The sequence below is a fragment of the Mixophyes fleayi genome, chromosome 1 (genome assembly GCF_038048845.1).
Source record: "Mixophyes fleayi isolate aMixFle1 chromosome 1, aMixFle1.hap1, whole genome shotgun sequence".
NCBI lineage: Eukaryota > Metazoa > Chordata > Amphibia > Anura > Limnodynastidae > Mixophyes > Mixophyes fleayi.
The window spans coordinates 139,859,757-139,879,976 of NC_134402.1; the positions used below are offsets into that span (position 1 = coordinate 139,859,757).

General features: G+C 37.5%; 1 protein-coding gene across 2 annotated transcripts in view; it reads left to right on the top strand.

The window, feature by feature from the left end:
* The window catches only part of CXXC4 (CXXC finger protein 4), an 83,540-nt gene that overhangs the window by 1,311 nt on the left and 62,009 nt on the right, over positions 1-20,220 (top strand). The window contains exon 3 of one of the 2 annotated variants that reach the window (XM_075200925.1): positions 1,688-3,309. In XM_075200925.1, the coding sequence (XP_075057026.1) occupies positions 1,926-2,885 (960 nt within the window). In that variant the 5' untranslated portion in view covers positions 1,688-1,925 and the 3' untranslated portion in view covers positions 2,886-3,309. Of the gene's footprint in view, positions 1-1,687; positions 3,310-20,220 lie in introns of those variants that run through there. The other variant, XM_075200930.1, reaches the window with a different exon arrangement.

The following is a 20,220-nucleotide window of genomic DNA, read 5'->3' on the forward strand; positions in this document are numbered from 1 at the left end:
TTTGAGTATGCAAGTTTTCACATGTGATTTACGGTTACATTATAGGGAGCTGTAGATTGTCCCATCCATGCATATTCCCTTCAGCTTCTCTCTTGGTTGCATTTAGCCTGGAGCCTTTTGGGGCAGCCTTTGTACTGCTATCAAACCTCTGAGTGTTAGAGTCTCCTCTTTCCTTGATAGAGGGCAGAGACAGTGGTGCTTCCTCTTGGCAGTAAGAGCAAGGTCTTTCTGGGATTTCAGATGACTATCAATATCCCCCAGTGGATGCTTCTTAAAAAGAACAATATTTGTGGCTCATCTTTATTTCCTGCTTATTTAGATTTAAGATTTGTTCACAGAACAGCATTTTCCTAATGTCGCATCTGCGGAAGATAATGTCATGTGCTGCTAAGTCAGACTTTAAATGCTTCATTAATCTAATGATGTGTTTAATTAGTTTAATTGATAGCCATTTTAAACTTTCAATATTTAACTCTGAAATTCTTCTTGGCCTTATTTAGTGGCCCTGGCTCAAAGAATATATAGTCATATTTATTTTAGAGGATACAGGCGACTTGTTCCAGTAAAAGACAAATCTGGACATACTAAATGGGATGTAATATTGTCTTTTACTCAGTTTGCTATGCAGATGACTGTCCTAGGCAAGAAAAGTTTGAGCTTATGAAAATCAAACAGGCTAACTAAAGTGACATAGGCAGCATCTGTGATTAACTATATTTAAATATATAGTGGGCAGCTATGTTCCTAGACAATGAAGCATCTTTTTCTTTAACCACGTCCTGCTTGTGCAGGTACCTTTTATTCTCACTATGTGCTGCCACCAGGGCTTAGGGACGCAGAGGGCTTCTCATTCTGTGATTGTAAAAAGCTCAGCCTCAGTACAGCTGCTGGCTCTTAGATAACACCAGAAGAATATGAAATTGCCTGACTTATTTTTATCTGGCCCCTTTCTCATCTCTTCCTCTTCTTTCCTTCCATCCGCTCTCCCTCCCTCACATTGCAGGGGCCCACCTCCCCACTCCCCACCATTTAAATGGCTGCTCCAATTGAGACCTGTCCTTGGTACATTGAATTAAGACCCTAGCAGAGCCAGCTGTGCTGGGATTCAAACTAATGACCGTCAGACACAGAAGGACACTGTGGCAGCTGGTAGTTCCTATTTTTCCCTGCCTTTTTAGTTGAGATTGTATACAGACGAGCTCTCAGTTGCATTGTGCTTGCCTTCAGTTTATACTCTGATGCATTGTCGACTTTCTCAGCACTTAATTTGCTAATTTCCTGTTCATTTTTCTGTTCAAGACCATTTTGCTTGCAGCCTTCCAGCATTTCCGTGCCTTGACAAGACTTTGTTCATGCATTTCATCACGTTAAATGCCCTCTGGTTAGAGGTACTATAACCCTTTCCATCTCTGATTTACATGTCTTTTGATCTCTACTTTCTCTCTCCCTTGGCATTTGTCAACACCCCCAATTTCACTCTCCTCCTCCCCTCTCTCTCCCCCCTCACCACTCTCAGGTATTCCATCCAGCTATTAATGCTATTATGCAATTCAATTATGTTCAGGGGTAGGAGGGGGTTGGGGGAATCGTATTTATTAATGTGATGGAAATGATCTTGACAGTATATTTCTTTCTTTCTCTCCCGTGCACCTTTTTGGAACGATTCTCTTTGTTTTACTTGGAACAGTTGGCGTTTGTGATAATGCACAAGAAGATGCTCCGTGACAAACTGCTGTCTGCTGAAAAATCACCTAAAAAGAAATAAAAGGCAACTTCTCCCAATACCACAAAACAAACAAACAATATAAATAAAACCAGTTGCTTATAGAGGGTCTCATCCAAAAATAAAGGTGACTGAATTAAGCAGTTTCGGTGGTTTCCCCCCTCTCTCCCCTCCTACCCCCTTCCACCTACCCTCCTCAGAGATGTCCAATATGAACACTAATGTCTGTGTGGAGAATGGACAGAACCCTGAGGCTTCTGTGCTCCAGAAGGATAACCTGGTCGAGGGGGCTCTAAACAGCCTCATGGATTACAATTCGGAAATGGAGAGGTATAGGTCCTTTGCAACCTTTTACAAAACCAATGGTGGATTCCCCCAGGCTGCTAAGATTGCCAGGATCACAACTCCTATTTTCCCCAGTGCCCGGATCGGTATGTCTCCATGGAACTGTGATAATGCAATGCTTTGGGGAAGGAAATCAGCCGCTATCAACCCTAATAGGACCAGCATGCACAGAAACGACTCCCAAAGGCTGGGGAAGCCTGGCGGAGCGCCAGAGTCGTTGCAAATGGCAAATAATAATTTCCTTTCCACCTTATCCCCTGAACACTGCAGACCTTTGGCAGGGGAATGCATGAACAAGCTCAAATGCGGCGCCGCTGAAGCAGAGATAATGAATCTCCCTGAACGCGTTGGAACTTTTTCCGCTATTCCGGCTCTAGGGGGCATCTCATTACCTCCAGGGGTCATCGTCATGACAGCCCTTCACTCCCCCGCAGCAGCCTCGGCAGCCGTCACAGACAGTGCGTTTCAAATTGCCAATCTGGCAGACTGCCCGCAGAATAATTCTACGGGAGCAGGCGGGAACCCTGCCAAGAAGAAGAGGAAAAGGTGTGGGGTCTGTGTGCCCTGCAAGAGGCTCATCAACTGTGGAGTCTGCAGCAGTTGCAGGAACCGGAAAACAGGACACCAGATCTGCAAATTTAGGAAATGTGAAGAGCTTAAGAAAAAACCTGGCAATTCACTAGAGGTCAGAGGAGATGATTCTTTCTTTCCCTGCCTTCCCAGCTCCCTGCTCCCCCCTGTCCCTCCACCCCTTCAGTGCTTCTTGTCTGGCTTCAAGACGCACTACCCCTTTTCTGATGCCTCCTTCAGGTTGTGAGATTGTCCTGAATGCACAACTCTATGTGCACAGAGAGATTATTGGTGTGAATGTGTGTGTGCGCTCATGCAACTGACACTTTTACAACTTTTCTTCACACATATCAAAGTATTAACCCTGCACTGCCAGTTTAGAGCATCTGGGGAGGTATATGATGTTTATGTGTGTGATTTCATCTGGATTGAACCAACTGGAAATGTTGTTTTATTTTTAGTGTTTTGAGATTCTGTTTTTAAGAGCTGCTGTATTCGTACCCCATCCTATTAAATTATACATACAAATGTTTGTAAAATGTTATTTCTTGTCTGAAATGAAGCATTAGTATGTCCTGTAAAGTCCTAACCACTGAACCAATGAGAAAATTCCTGCAATAAACTTTATGCCATATATTTAAAACATTTACTCGCGTGTGTGTGTGCGTGCATGTGTGTGGGGGGAAAAAACTGATTTTGTACACTAAATGCATTTGCATTATTTATTAATGTTTGTTCTATTTCCGCACACTGAAGTAGATTAATGTAAAAAAAAAACATGTATTCTATTCTTTTTGCATAGTCAGAAGCTTATATTCGACCTCAATTCTCACTTTTTTGGCCGCTAACACGAAGTAAAGCTTTGCTTAATTGTAGTGTTAATGTCTGTCTAAAACATATGATGCATTTCTTTTTTTGGTTGTGGAAAGGGTACATGGACTGATGTGATTTTTTTGACCCATGTAACGCAGGCCATAAAACCTTGTCAGTGATATTTTGGTTATGCCGTAATTGGTTTGATTGATTTTTAACTTTTACCTGCTAGAAATATTGTGCTGTTTCTGTTATAACTGAGACACGGAAGGTTTCTTCATTCATTCATAAATGCCTCGGTAATGAGCATGTTTTTGGAACATTGTTATATGTCTGGTATGACACACTTCCTTCAATTAGCATGTTGCAGCTGTGAGTCAAGGGATTCGGAGAATTGTCCAAGTGTGATCAGCTCCAGGCCATAGGGATCTCCATCTATTATTATATATCACCTTTCTGAAGAGTAGAATACCAAAAGATTTTTTTTTATAAAACTGTTTGCGCTTAATGTTTTGTACTAAGCAAAGTGGTAATTGTTTTATTGATATTAATAAAGCCATTGACCTGCTGGATGTTTCATCTTTTCCCCACCCCATATAATCAATATCCAGTTGACAGAATGATTTATTGTATGTGGTCCTTAGTTTATGAAGGTTTTTATTATAGGTTCTGCTTTGTCTCCTCTTCAGAAATGTTGCAGGGCAAGAATAATGCTAGTGTTCAGCTCTGTATTTAACTATGTGCAGTAAATGTACATATTTGTTGTTTATTATTATTTATAATGACATACTCCTTTTGAAAATCTATTGCTAGACCATGTATTTTGTTTCGGCCTCTACTGAAGAGTTTGTTGCAAGCTGGTAGCAGGGTTGGTGTCAATGATTATGCAGAAATGGCAGCGATACAAACACTTTTTAAATGAGATTATTTGGTAATGACACAATTTTTCCTGATGTTTAGGAGGTTCTGAATTCAATTTTTTTTTTATTTGTAACTAATAGGTGTTCTTATATACCAGTGCAAATGTGAGCAATACATTGTTATGGAATGGGAAATAACATGTACCTTAGCAAAATGTGTCCGGAATGATCACTTCTCTTTTGCTTGCATGCTTTTTTGTGGATAGATCATCGTTGAAGTTAGTTTATGAATAGTGGGATTCTATGCTATTTAATAAAATGTACCAGGAATGCTTTAATAAACAGACAGATAGTTCACGTGTGCCTTTTTGGTACTTAAAGCACTTGTGAGTTGTCACATTTCATTATCATACTATTTAACCTGCTAGCATATGCTTATACGTTTAGCATTGGAAGAGTGTTGTGTCATGCAGGTGTTGCAGAAAGTATGTCAGAGAGGATTAAACTGTTATTGTTCCTTCTCTGCAGGTTTCCTTTGCTTCTGTCTTCTAAGAGCACCAATGTGGAATATGTTGGCACTTTGTAAATAAAGGCAAATCCCATAGGCCAGATTTACTTAAACATGACATACCTCAGAGAAGCTGATGGCCCATTAACCATTCAGTAAATTTAGGGCATTCAGCTTAGCCACTGTAGTAAAATAATGAATCGGACTGTGTGCTTTAGCCCTTGCATGTTCTACCTCCCAGAATGTACCCCTGTAATTCCTCATCCAGATGTTACTGATGCCTGCATGGTGGTCTTTGCCAATAGATGCTTTGTTGTTGTAATAAAGCTAAAGTTCCTTGTGAAAAAGGACCAAAATGCAACTTTAATAATGCATTACAGCTTTTTAAAGAAAATATTAATTTGTTGTTACACTGACCTAAATTTTTTTAATTTAGACCTTTAAGTATCTGCTATTACACTCATAGGGGCATATTCAATTGTCGGCGGAAACGCAGAAAATCTCGCGCTCCGTGCACTATAACCGTTATTACGGTAGTTTTCTCGCTGGATTTCAGCTCGCAGCTCCCTGAGCCGCGAGCTGAAATCCAGCTAACTATTACCGTAATAACGGTAGTAGGTTTAACGCGGCGGGGAATCCGGACAATTGAATATGCCCCTTAGTCTGAAATCTTATTCTTTATTGAGACAGGATGTAGAAATAAATTGCTTTAATTACAGACAAGATAAACTAAATCAGTCATTATTCCCAAAATGTAAAATATCTTTAACGTTGAAATAAGAACATTTTGAACTTGCCTAGAACAAATGACATTAATATTGAAGTTCACAGCAAGATGTCAGATTCACAGACAACAGAGTGAGAAATCTGTAGTACGGCGTTTTATAGTTGTATAGTTTTTGCAGTATGCATAATACTTTGAGTTGCTAAACAGTTATTGTAATGTATCAGTGTTTGGGGTGCAATAAAGAGTCGCTACTGATGCTCTAGCAGCATGAAACATAAGTGCTGGAGATCACCCTGTAACAGTGGTCTACTCACCCTTGAATTTACAATAAACATTAAATCATTGAGGCTGCACGGCTTTGCAAGATTGCAGTAATACTCACCTAACAGTTGAATACATAATTCTTTCTGTAAAGCATCTAGAGGATGAAATATTAGTTCACAGAAGTGTACAGTGCATATTTTCCTATGCATTGCATAAACAAAATTGTAACAATTTAAGTAAAGAGTCAGAGAAAGAAGATAGAAGCCAACTTGACCTTTCAAGCAGGCTGGTAAGAGGTGCATCCATTGGCATCTATAGAAATTACTCTGAAACTGTATTCAGCAGTAATATCTTTAGATTATATGATTATGTGTCTTCTGTGTTTTTTTCCAACCCTGCATTGTATATAAAAATACCTCACTTTTTTATTACGGTATGTTTAGGAAGCATATTTTATATTTTTACAGATGTTTACAGTTCTGATTGTATCGTGCTGGAAATAATGTGGCTTAGCACGTGTCCTTTATGCATTAATCTAACTTGAATGTGTCTGATACAGACTATTTATTAAAACTACTCTCACCACAGCTATAAGTGTAATTTTATATGAACACTTAAGGCCTCATTTAGAGTCGGACGCAATGTGCTTCTAAGACGTACATGAAAGCAGGAGTGGGAGTGTGCCGCAGCTTGGTAGGGTATTACGAGTGGCATGCAACCCCAGTTGCGTCCCACTCGTAATACCCTACTGAGCTACGACCAGTTCCCGCAGCTAGCTAACTACTTGCGCCACCTGCCGCACTTTTTCAGTCTTTTTTGACGTCTGCGTCTTGATCTGTCTAGGGTTGTTTTTGCGTATAGACGCCCATAGTATCTAAATTATTTGCGGTCACGCCTACATAACTCCGTGCTCCACCCTTTCCCTCGTACTGAGACGCAAGCTGTCACAAGTGTACACTGTGTCTAAGGAGCAGACGGAACTGATGCTTACTGCGAATACGCGTCAGTGGAAATGTGCACGATGAGCCTGAAATGGACTTTGCGTCTGACTCTAAATGAGGCCCTTAGTGTGGTGTTAAAAAACATACTTTTGGCCATGATTTTAGAATATTTTATTTCCATGTCAGCTGAGCATTGCTATATGGTTACTTATCGCTCTAGAGGTCCTTATTCTGCTCTACTGAGCATTCGTATGGAGCTCGGTGTAAGCCTCCAGTTCTACTGTGATTACAAAGAATGCATATAAAAGCTTTAAAAAGCCAACACATTCCTCATGCCACAGTAAGCTTGGTTCTAAGCCGACAGCTGACTCCGCATGGTTTGTCCTCACTAAATTTCTAGATTTGTCCAATATATAGGGGATTTTATATCGCCTTTAATTTTATCACAGCGATAAGAAAACTGTTTTTGTTGCAATTTATCATTAAAAGCTTGCTTAGCTGCTTCGGCAGAAAGTATTAACTTGGCACTTTGTCAGGCCATTCTGATGGAACATGCGCATGCATGGCTTTGCTAACCAGTTAAGCATACATAGTGAAACTGAAAGCCCAAACTATTTTTTTTAAAATAGAACAAAATATTTAAGAAAAATATATATTATTAAAATATTAATTATTGAAAAAAAATGCTTTATTCACAGAAAACAAGTGTCATTCATATTCTGAGATGGCGATAACAGAGCAAGCATTGTTTGTTAAATAGGCTTCCCAAAACCTGGCAAATCTTATCAGCAACGGGTGCCCAACTGACTCCTTGATGCATATGTCTGTTGTTGGTGAAAACACCCGTTTTCGCCCTTTGATAAATATGACCCTAGGCAACAAAACTGAGACATTGCACCATGTTCCTTTTAAAGATTTAGGAGTGTAATTTAATATTAAACCTTTCACCAATGCATTAGAGGAAATACCCACCCTACTGCAGATTTATCTGGCTAAGCATTCCCCTGACAATTTTTTGTCAGCCAGACCCTCACCCATGCTGCTTTGTGTCACCTTTGACAGCCAGTTGCAATACAGAAAGGAAGTAGGTCGAACAGACAGCTGCACTGCTCAGATGATTGGCAAGGCACAATGTAGCCTTAGAAATCTGCAGTTTGTTGGTCATCCCCTTAAAAAAATGTAATAAAGCAAGATATAGAATCGTTTTTTATTCAGCTTTTGATACTGTGGAGATTTAGGGCCTAATTCATCAAGGCACACATACAGAGAGCAACCTGCTTTTGTTTTTAAACGCACGTAAATCGGCTCTGCGCAGTCCCGAAATTCATCAAGGCAGGGATCTCAAGATATGTGTGTTGTTGAATTCGGGTGTAGGTCTGCTGTGCTCTACTACACAAGACACTGCACGATATGTCTAAAGCTTATGTGGATTATAACTTTGCAAAAGAATGCACAGAAAAAAATTATACAATTAATGCCACCAGTTAATAATAAAGGCATTAATAATAAAACAGTAAAAAAGTAAATGTATTTTTTTTCGCATGAAATATATTTATTATGATGTTGTTAGTGTCTTCTGAATATAAAATACATTTTTAAAGTTGCTGCTGATTAGCAAACACATGTTATAGCATGCATACGAGACTGTCATCACTACTGATCAGGACTTAGACTAGCCGTGTTGCTGCGGAAAGAAATACGATAGAAAAACAAATAACTTTGAGATGCCCAGAGCTTGATTCGGACGTGGCTGCATGCGGTTGAGTTTGGCACGCTCTTGCTGTACATTGACTTTGGCCAAACACACCTTTCCCGCCCGTTCATTCCCCCGAAATCATAGGCTGTAGTAAGTGTCCTTTGCGTTCGAAGACGGAGCGGACAGGGCTGCATTTACTGGCATATGTCCCGGTTCTGGGCATGTGCAGATTGATTTTGCGTACAATACACTTAAAGTCGGCAGATACGTGCCTTGATAAATCAGGCCCTTGGGGCTAGATTTACTAAGCTGCGGGTTTGAAAAAGTGGGGATGTTGCCTATAGCAACCAAACAGATTCTAGCTATCATTTTGTAGAAGGTAATAAATAAATGAAAGCTAGAATCTGATTGGTTGCTATAGGCAACATCCCCACTTTTTCAAACCCGCAGCTTAGTAAATCTAGCCCTTAGTGTTTTACTCAGTAACGGTAATCAACTCCATAGCCAAGAAAATTCATTGCATATAAACATTTGCGTGAAAACTCAGCTCTTTCATCATCATCATCATCATCATCATCATCATAATTCCGCAGCACTGTACAGAGAACTCATTTGTGGATATGTACATTTTTATGTAAGTACATAGATATAGGCGTATGTAGTGGGGAACTACTCTATGCCATGTGACAGTTTAACAGCAATCCCTTGTTTTGCATATAGTTTTATTTTAAAAGAGTTCTCCTATAGTAGATTTTCAGACATATAACAATTGAAGGAAACTGTTTGGTGCAATTGCCATCCTTAAAGAGATGCAGTCACACCTAATGTGGCTGTTCAGTGTGTTTGCAGATTGTCAAAACACTTCCTCTTCTCTAGATCTATTGAATCTAGATCTATTGAAATTGTGCACTTGTACCAGTGATGATATCATAAACTATGTGCATGTGCAGTATGTCTATATGTTCATCAACAGCTTCCTCAGCAAGGTTATGAAAGATAAATTTAACCATTACAGAACTATTGTTGACCTTCTCCCCAGGCACTATCCAGCTTGTTAAGTTATTCCTTTTCATTTGATAAGTACAGTGACTGAAGATGTAAGTAGACTATTACCATTTACAAATGTAGCATTCTCTTATGTATGTATATATTTATATACTGTGAATGTTACTTCCTGCTTCCATCTTTGGAAGTTACAGTATACTTTCATAGGTGGCCTATAGCAGAGTTTCATAACCTACAAGTCTCCATGCAATTTAGAGACCCCAAGGTCTTCTATTTGCATACCTATTCTGTAATACTGGTACATTAATTAATACAGTTAACATAAAATTTATTTTGTTGAGGTCCACACATTTTTATTTACAACTTGTTAAATATACAGACTTTGTATACAACATTAAAGTAAAGTAAGTTGATTATAATTGAAATAATTAATCATGGGTCACATAGCTAAGGTATGTTATTAACTCCTAACCTCTCAGTCTCCTCCCAGCTAGGGCTGGTTTTCCAGGAATCATTCAATTTGAGATGATCATAAGTAGTAATTTTATGTAATAGTATGTGTGCAACTGCTCTGAAACTGCTGCAGACATCATCATCATGGATCCCAGTGACTGCACGAATCCTCTGCTCTGTTAAATGATGCAGTAATTCGTGACTCAAAATACCAGAATATTGGGATTCGTGGATTACAGCATGACCCAGGTAAACAGCAGATGCCTTGCAGTCACTGGGATGTATGACCCTGATGCCTGCAGTGTTTTTAGAGCACTGAGCACAACATTTCAATATGCTTATCTGAATGAGTGCTTAAAGTTTGCTTACAAGAACTACAGGCCAGCCTTTAGACATGAGATCAAAGAGTAAATCTTGTGGATGTGATAGCAGATTTCTATAACTATCTATAACTTCTGTGGAATTAGTGTGTTCTTCAATTACATACTGTTAATAATATCGCTTAACATGACCGCTTTGCTGTCCTTACACGTTGGGAACATGCAATTCGGACAGACATCCAGATGACCGCATATATCATCAATGGTGTCCTTACATGCGGAGGGTATGATAACATAGGTATGGTTCTTCACATTTCCTCTAACACTTTGGATTGGATTTAAATTATTCAGAACAATCATTTGCGGGACTACACATGATGCAATGGTCTGCCAATTTGGTAAGAATATACAAATTGGCAGATCAAATAAAAATCTTTGTGTCCAGCTTTATATTGTAGCCGATATCGGGCAGTTGGCCAGATTTCTCAGCTTCTGTGGCCCAAAAAACAGCCTTAAAGCCTGATTATAATCTGATTTCTAGTCTTGGGCATGTTGATAAATGTGGTCGCAGGATTACTGCAGATCACTGCTATCGAGCTGTATGTGCGGTAATTTTCAGACCCGGAAATGCCAAGTGATCCATCATGAGATGCCAAACAACTGGATTTTATCCAGCTTAAACACTTGGCAAAACCATGTTGCACTGCACGGGGATAATTTAATGTAGAAAATTGCATAATTGTGTAATTTAATAGACAGCATATAAATAAACATCTTTTTTAGCTAACTTTTGTTAAATTATTTATTTTTTAGATTCAGCAATTGACAGCATGAAGATTCTGTAACCAGAATCACTAGTGGTTACCAAATATTCCTAAGAGTTTGTCCCATCCATTGGCCAAATACATAAATATGGTTGTAAACCAACACATATGTCACTGTTGGCCTGATTTAAAGTTAGGGGAAAATACAGCTAGAATGTGCAATTTTGCAACTTGACAAAACCATGTTGTTGTGCATCAAGGACAAATTTAAAATGTGTGTACATATTTTTAGTTGCAAGAGGGCACGTCCTAGCTCAACTCACAGTGTAAAACTAAAACTGTCCATACTCTCTTTGAGGCCCAGTATGAAGATTCCAAACATCTTGTGCTACAGGATATTCTAATTTATCTGAGATACATGACAGATACAGTGGTGAATCAAAACTCATGCCAAAATGGTCTTTGGGCTTTATCAATTCTGTAGAGTCTACAGAATTGATAAAGCCTAAAGACCATTTTGGCATGAGTTTTGGTAGTGTAGACAGTCACTGAGGGGTTCTCTTGTATCAAGTTTCAAAAGTCAGGTCATACCTGATGTTTACCCTGCTGCAATGGCAAAGTACTTGAAGTGATCTCAAAGAGTTTTGTATTATTTTTTATTGCAACAAGTAGCTAGTGAAAACTGGAGATCAGAGAAGTGGTGGTGATTAGTATCACAAGACAGTTTGACTGAAAAGTTCAAATAAAATTTAATTTAAAAGGAAAAGAAAGATACTTAATATGAGGGTTGGGGCCCAGAAATAGGTATCCACACTCGTTTAGGTTTAGTATTAGTTTTCTATTAGTACCAAGTTACCTATCTCTTAACTTAATTAATATTTTTAAAAATATTAATTTCTTTTCTATTTTCCTAATAGGTGCCATAAGTAAGGCAATTTAGTGAAAGTATATAATAATTTCAAAACTGTTGAAAAGGTCCCGCAGATATCTCCCAACGTTTAACAAAATAAGTTAAACAGAAAGGCAACACACTATTTGAAATTGATATATATCAAAGAATGTGTTTTACTGAGCTGAAAAATATATGTGAAATAGATGAAGGGTTTAAACTGAAATACATTTATCCTCCATCCTCTCTTTCATTCCCCTGCAGCAGGTTGCCATATTAGAGATTAGGTGCATACATGCAGTGACTGTAGGATTTACAGACTTGCATTAGACATTCTAAGTTTACTGCTAGGTTGATAATGAAATTACTATCTGATAAATCTTTCAAGTTATTGCTTGAATTGCAGAAGCCAGACCTCTGATTGTATGATACATTTATACATGTGATCTGTACCACTATTTTATCAGACTAATAAAACCATATAGATAGAGACTAATACTACCTTACTACCTGTCCTCTCAATGCTATTCCTTACCATCTCATTCATCATTTTCATTTATCTAGAGCCTAAAATCCATCTTCACCTTCTCTCTTTCCACTAGCTCATTTTAATCCTCATTTAAACATATTGTTAGCAAGGAAGTAAGTAGAGCAAGTAAAAACCCTTATTAGACCTCACATTTTTCTTTAGCTTTCGTCCATTATTCCCCCTCCCTTCTTTTCCTTGGAATCCACCGCATCTACCTTTGTGCTTGTTTGCAAGCTTTTGTGTTCGCTTGGGTTGCAATATGTTATTTAACACACATGAATGGGCATTGTTCATTGATGTTTCTGTACATAATATTTGTGTGATTGGCATGTTCTGGTATCAGACCATGCAATTACACGTCACTGACCTGCGGAGCTATTGCTCTTACCGTAAAATAGTAGCTGATGATAATGACCCTTTGCTTCCTTTTCCTCTGCACGCTTCATAGAACTGGGGGCTGTGCCACATCTGAGAGCGAGAGCCACTCGCACGCTGCTCAGCAAATGGTAAACCCCTGGCACGTCAGTTGATAGTGGGAGTTGCAAGGTCTGTAGTGTTTGCTACCGTTCTATGGCAACTGCAGCTGGGAGTTTTCTATGTAAATTAAGATTAGATTGATAAATTGGGGTGTTTGGGGTACAGTAAAAAAAAAAGACAAAGATATTAAGGTAAAACAAATACAAATTATAATTATTATAAAAGGTGTATGTATAAGTGTGTGTGTTTCTGTCATTTTATTTTTCTATATACTGTATGTTTTGTGTCTGTGTGAAATTTGACTAATTCTGTTTTTTATTTATTTTAATTAAGTTTTGTGTTATTAGAGCTAACATACCACTACAGTAAGTTGGCGTGGATATTATGGATCTCATTTAGAGTCGGACGCAAAGTCTGTTTTAAGCGCAAGTGTCCAAAATGCAGGCGGATTTGGTGCTTTCTGCACATGCATGATAGTGTTTTTTTGTTGGATGTGCCTAAAACAGACTTTCCGTCCAACTCTAAATGAGGTCCTATATGTCACCTTGAAGCTTAATGACTTTATCCCATATGCAAGATTAGAATATACAATTCCATGATAATGCAACTATTTGCTCTAATTTTCAATACATATATATTTAGTGAGATACAAACCAGTACATTTTGTAAACAAAGTCTGTTGTAGAACACATGGCTTGTAACAAGTAGTTTTTCCATCTAATTCATGGATTTGGCATGTGACATTGGCCTTCAAAAGAATATGGCAATGTATAATTAGTAACTTCCTAATGATTTTCTTAATAAACAGAGCTGTTATGACATTCAGGGAAAGCCAAGATTTTACAATTCACCTACCATAACAAATGATAAACAATGTATTTTTGAATTCAGTACCACTTCAACTTCATATTACTTTAAATAGCATGATATGATATTGTTTCTTGATTGTGCAATGCTTTATTTGGATGTTGCTATACTGCTTATATAGGTCATTCTAATTGGACACTGTGGGGTGGTGTTAGCTGTTCTACTGGAGTGATACCATTTTTTTCAGCCTAAACATATGCCGGAGCATGTGATAGGACATCCTTCATTGTGAGTTATATTATAGCCACGGTTAGCTGTCCATTGCTCAGTGCAAGTGCATGCGTTTATTGTGGTGTGCAGTTGTTGGAAAAATAGTAACATTCAACAATGTTAAGTATAGAAGTATGCATATGGAGTATATAGGGAGCATGTTTTAGTGCACATTCTACAGGTTTTATTTAATAGCACATACTGTAATTTATAGTGCCAAAATTCATATGGAGTAGTGACAGAAAGAAAATGTCTCTATAGGCTGAACTACTTGTTGTACAATAGTCTGTATGAGATGTAGAAGTGGCAGATTTTTATATAAAGACTACAATTAACAGCCAGTGTTATTATAGGTTTTAATACAAATACCAGAATTCTCTGTTTATAGGTGATATAATACGTGTAGATTGCATGAAGTTTTCCAGATTGTCTGGGGATTTTACTGCTGTTTTGCACTTTCTAGCCCAGTGATAGCTAACCTGTGACACTCCAGGTGTTGTGAAACTACAAGTCCCAGCATACTCTTCCAGCAATAAGCTGCTATATATTGGCAAAGCATGCTGGGACTTGTAGTTTCACAACACCTGGAGTGTCACAGGTTAGCCAAGACTGTTCTAGCCGAATACTTGAAATCTTTCTCAGGATGTAAGCCTTTTCCTTCCTCCTGTAGTTTGTAGAGAACTGTTAATTGCTATATGTAATGATCTGCAGTCTTGAACAAGCAGTTTTAAAACAGTCTTTCCAAATTTGGACTAAAGAAAGAGAAATCTGTATATCACAGGAATCCAGAGCAGGTCATCATCAGAACTGTAATCGCAGGGCATTACATACTATATTAAAACTCAGTTTACATAGTGATACCAGAGAGTGTCATAAAATGAGAAGCACTCTATGAAAGAGAATTGGTTTGACTTTGTGAATAAAACAAATGTTATCTATACTTTGGGCTTTTATATAAAATCTTTGTGTAATACTTCCATACTAATACAAACGGAAATACAATCATGTAAAACTCGGCAACTCTTGATAATATTTATAATATTTCTTTTATATTATAGCCCTTTAATATTCATTTCTGCTTATTCTATTATTAATTAGTTGTATAGTTGATAGGAAATGTAATTCTAGTGTCCTCTCTAATGTGTGTAACCCTAAACATTTTTATGACAATTTACTTAGTATTCTTCTTGGAGCATTTGTGTTAATTACTACATCTTTACATTATTTAAATAGTGCTTGTATTTCCTTATTATTTGCTACTATTGGTAGATTAACTCTTTGGCAAGAAAATGCAATATGGGAGTAAAATATAGCAGATTTTTTTTCCATCCCCTTCCCCCAAATTTTCACTCCTAATCATTTGCACATCATTAAAGTGACCTAATACTGATTTGCTTCCCACCCCAACCAACTAGTACCCACAATGCAGCACCCAGTTTTCTGAACTCTCTCATGATGCATTAAGTGAAAGCGACCCAGTTAGATGACAGGAAAAATGATCTCATTGTTAGCTCCTCTAATGCCTGAGCCACGGCATCCTTCCGGTCAAGTGACGTTACCTAGCTTGTTAGAAAGGAGATACAGGAGAGTTTTGTTTCTGTGTAAGAGATACACATGTTTACAGCTGCACATGTTTTCTGCAGAGGTGAAGAATTTTGTTCACAATATAACAAATAATTAAAAATCTTATAGCACACATTGAAGCTAATTTGAATCATAAAGTTCCATACTGTGCTGTTATAAATATGGCACTTAAAAGACTAATATTTTTACAAATTATTTATTTTTTTCTTTTAGGCTCTAGAAACTTGCACAGCATATTTTAATCCTGGTCTCATTTTAGGAAGTAAAAAGTCATTCTTCCAATCAACACTTTTTATTAGTCTCAGTTTATAACATTGACATTCCATCCATTCAGACAGTGGAACATGACCAATTTTTTTTCAATATTTTTTGCAGAGAAATGCTTATATAACTAAAATATTTATAGGTGTGTGATGTTTGTCTTGTGTTTAGATACAATACATATAGAGGACATCAATGTTCATGAATATAGTATGGAAGCATTTGTCATATTCATTGTACAAAAAAGAAAGGAAACACTACCCTATAGCTAAATTTATGCCTTTACATATTTGTGCAAACGTTACACATTTAGGGGGGAATTCAATTGGCTGCGTTACTGTAAAAGTAACGCGGCTTCGCACTATTATCGATATTACTGTTAATACGGTAATTTCAACGCTGACGTTTTTCTAGCAGAAATCTGTGTTAAAATTACCGTATTAATGGTAATACACTTAGTGGAGGGAATTGAATTCCCCCCCTAAAGTTATATGATTTAAAAAAAATTGCTTTTTATGAATATAGTAATATAAACAAAACAGTCATAAATTGAACAATGTATAAGTGTTTCCTTAAAATATAAATCTACGTCTAAATATTCTATTTAATATTTTATTGTTTTAATGTTTACTATTTTAAGTTAAATGAATAGTTTATAATTGCCTTATTTCTACATTTCTATTTCTATCAGTGCACACCCATATAACATTTTAAGTTGGCTATTTCTTTCATTCTTTCTGTGTTTGTAATTGTTTATTTAAATTGCTTACACTTATGTTCTCCTGTGGTAACAACATTTAAGCCTACATTATTGGGAAGCAGGGCCTGACGCTGAGTTAGGAGCAAAGGAGTAAATTTACTCCTGAACAAACCATGTTGTATTGCAACGGGCGCAAATTAATTTACGTTTTGAATGCAAGGAAAATACTGGCTGCTTTTTCATGTAGCACATAGATACCTGATGGCTTTATTTTTACACTGAAATTTATGTAGGTCTAGGACATGTCCTCTCCCAACTAGAAATCTGTCCCCACATTATAAATTTACCTCCCCCTTCAATGCAACATGGTTTTGCCAAGGTGCAAATTTGCTTCTTTTTTTTTTTTTTTGCTTCTTTTTTTTTTTTTTTTTTTTTGCTTCCAACGCATCATAAGGCCCACAGACAGTAAGGCTCATTTATAAACATAAGATTGGGGTGTATAATTTGCACTGAATCACATCTACTAATCATCAATTATCTTTCATCTGTTGAATGCAAATTAATATAAACGTGTGCTTGCTGTGGTTTAGTGTAAATGTTGCACCAAAATGCTTTGTTAGTAAATGAGCCATTTTATCTGTACATTTTTTTCCTGGTATTCTGTCTGGGAGTGCCTTGGTCATGTTCTCTGAGTTCACTCTACATTTGACATGTCATTGAATACAACCGCGTAAACATGATTGTGGTCTTCTCTGTGTGCTAGTGTCCTGGCTGTCTGTCAGAGAAATGCTGATGTCATTTGTGTTGTCACTGAAACGTGGGGTCAAGCAGTGAAAATGTACAGTTGAGAACAGATGGCTATACTGCTGATTTTCAACAATGTCAACATGATATCGGGAAGAAGGGAGCCTACACTTAAGATATGACAGATGTTAAGGCATTTACTTTGTATTTATCAACAGTATGTTTTTAAGATTTTTCAGAACACAAACGTACAACCCTTTTCTCTTGTATTCAACTAGAATGAATCTCATTGCAGTGCATTTACTATTTGTAAAACTATATAACTAACAGAAGCAAACCTGTGGCATGAATTGTTACTGCATCAAGATCATTAGTTTGCACTCATTATATTACATCACAGGCTATTATTCTCATGCAGTCTGGGAAACGAGTGGCATATTGCCAGCATTCCCAGTGTAACTGCTGGGCTTACGATACTGCCTACACATTTTTTAATCAGTCTACTTCCTCATCTGGAGTTCATGAGCAAGCATGTTATGTGTAGGAGTCTGCAGATAGTCTGTACCTGAATACATTTAGGGACAATTACTTATGGGTTCCTAGTGTTGCTGTATAGCTGGTTGCTTGGGAATTGGACCGAATAGATACAGTTGATTTTATTTATTTATTTTTAAATAGGTTAATGACATAATTAGTAAACAAGCCATCATTTCACAGGGTTTAAATGTTGTGCTATTTATGTAACCCACAAAAAGAGTGCCGGTGAACCTTAGTTGTTTCAGATCTCCTATAAGCCACAGTTGTTACACTAATGAATGTGATGACTTCATGGCACGCTGCAATTTTTTCCTGTACGTAGTCTGGCATTTCTTCCGTTTCATATAGGCACATTTACATGATGGCTATTATTTATCAAATCAAGTGAAACCTATTAAAATATGTCTTGTTAAACTCCATCTCACCATAGTAGGTTACTGCGGTAACTGAATGTTTTATGTAGAAACAGAACTTTTATTATTATTAATAGTTATTTATATAGCACCTACACATTAAACAGCACTTTCATCATCATCATCATTTATTTATATAGCGCCACTAATTCCGCAGTGCTGTACAGAGAACTCATTCACATCGGTCCCTGCCCCAATTGAACTTACAGTCTAAATTCCCTAACATACATAAACACACAGACAGACAGACTAGGGTCAATTTGATAACAGCCAATTAACCTACTAGTATGTTTTTGGAGTGTGGAAGGAAACCGGAGCACCCGGAGGAAACCCATGCAAACACGGGGAGAACATACAAACTCGGGAATCGAATTCATGACCCCAGTGCTGAGAGGCAGAAATGCTAATCACTAAGCCACCGTGCTGCCCACTTTACAGAGAAGATTTACTTATTTATATCAGTCCTTGTACCAGTACGACACGATAGGGTTAATTATATCATAAGCTAATTAACCTACTAGTATGTCTTTGGAGTGCGGGAGGAGACCGGAGCACCCTGAGAGAACCCATGTAAACACATGGAAAACATACAAATTCCTGACATATATAAGATTCTGGTTGGAAATGAACCCAGACCCTAACACTGTGAGGCAGCAATTCTAGCCGCTTATGGTTCACCTGTGTAGTGATGTATTAATTGCACCTGCCAACATGGTCCCAGAAGTATCAGGACAAAATGAGTGTGCATAGAAAATGGGGTGTGACCATATCACGTTGAGGGCATAGTTACACTAAGTTGGGGTTTGACATGTCCCCCAGGGGATGTACTTCGTGCTTCCAAAGCACTAGCCTGCTCCAATCCCTCTTCCGTCCTCTATAATAGCTTTGATCTGCACACATACTATGGTGATGTTCCCATGGGATATCCAACTTCTCGCAATACTTTTGTTGTTCAGCCACCAGAACTGATTGTGCAAGTAGTAATCCTGACAGTAGTAGTCCAGAAAGCTAAAATGCACTAAAACTACTCATCTCTGAGTTCTAAAACTTTTGTCACTTAAAAATTATATAGAGATGAAATAACTTCCAATTATTGTCCCAATATTGCTATTTTCATTAAATATTGTTCAAGTTGAGTTGAAACTCATATTTTACTAATGTAAAGATAAAATATTTCATTAATTAATTGCTCTGATATTATAGGTTATTTCAGAAGGCTGAGTTATGACATAATAGAACGTTCTAGCACCATCTTGTATTCTGTGGTATGTGCAGGGCATTTTCGTCACAAGTGGACTACAGTAGTAAGAATGGATGATACTGAATTTGGTTTGTTTTCGAGGTCATTTTTAACGCAACAGCTCATTGTTAGAATCTACAGCTTCGCAGTCTCACAGAAATACAGACTAAAACATCTGTCCCTGCAACAGAGCCCATATTGTGTAAAATTGCTTAATAATACCATTGGAAACAACATTTTTTGCAATATGTCAGGCTAAATTTTACATAACTCTGTTATAGTTAACAGTTTTTAGGTTCCTTTATAATTTTGTTTGAGCATTGTTAAAAAAACAAAAACTACCATTTTAGACTAGTATTTTATTTGAGCATCAATGGAAAAAAAACCCTAAAAGATGTGTGTGGTAAAGCGAGAGTAAGGGATATACTTATAAAGCTCTGATATAATCGATATTAAATTTTATATTTTTTCACCAGTAGGCTTCACAGGCCAATCATAAAACAGTGAAAAGCTATTTCCTGAGCACGAAGACAGGCTTAAAAAATGGCCTGACCAGAGAAAATTCCCTTTGCCTTAGTGTGTAAAGTAATAGCTAAACTGAATTGTTTTCACCCAATGCTTTGTCACATAGGAGCAGTTAAGCTACAAAGAAGCTGCTTGCAGCAATTTGTGAGAGTAATTGCATATGTGCACCAGGGGAGGGGCAACCCCCATTCATTTATATTTCGGATGAAAAATCGCTAGCATTTAAATTGCCCACCAGACATCACCCTTAAAAAG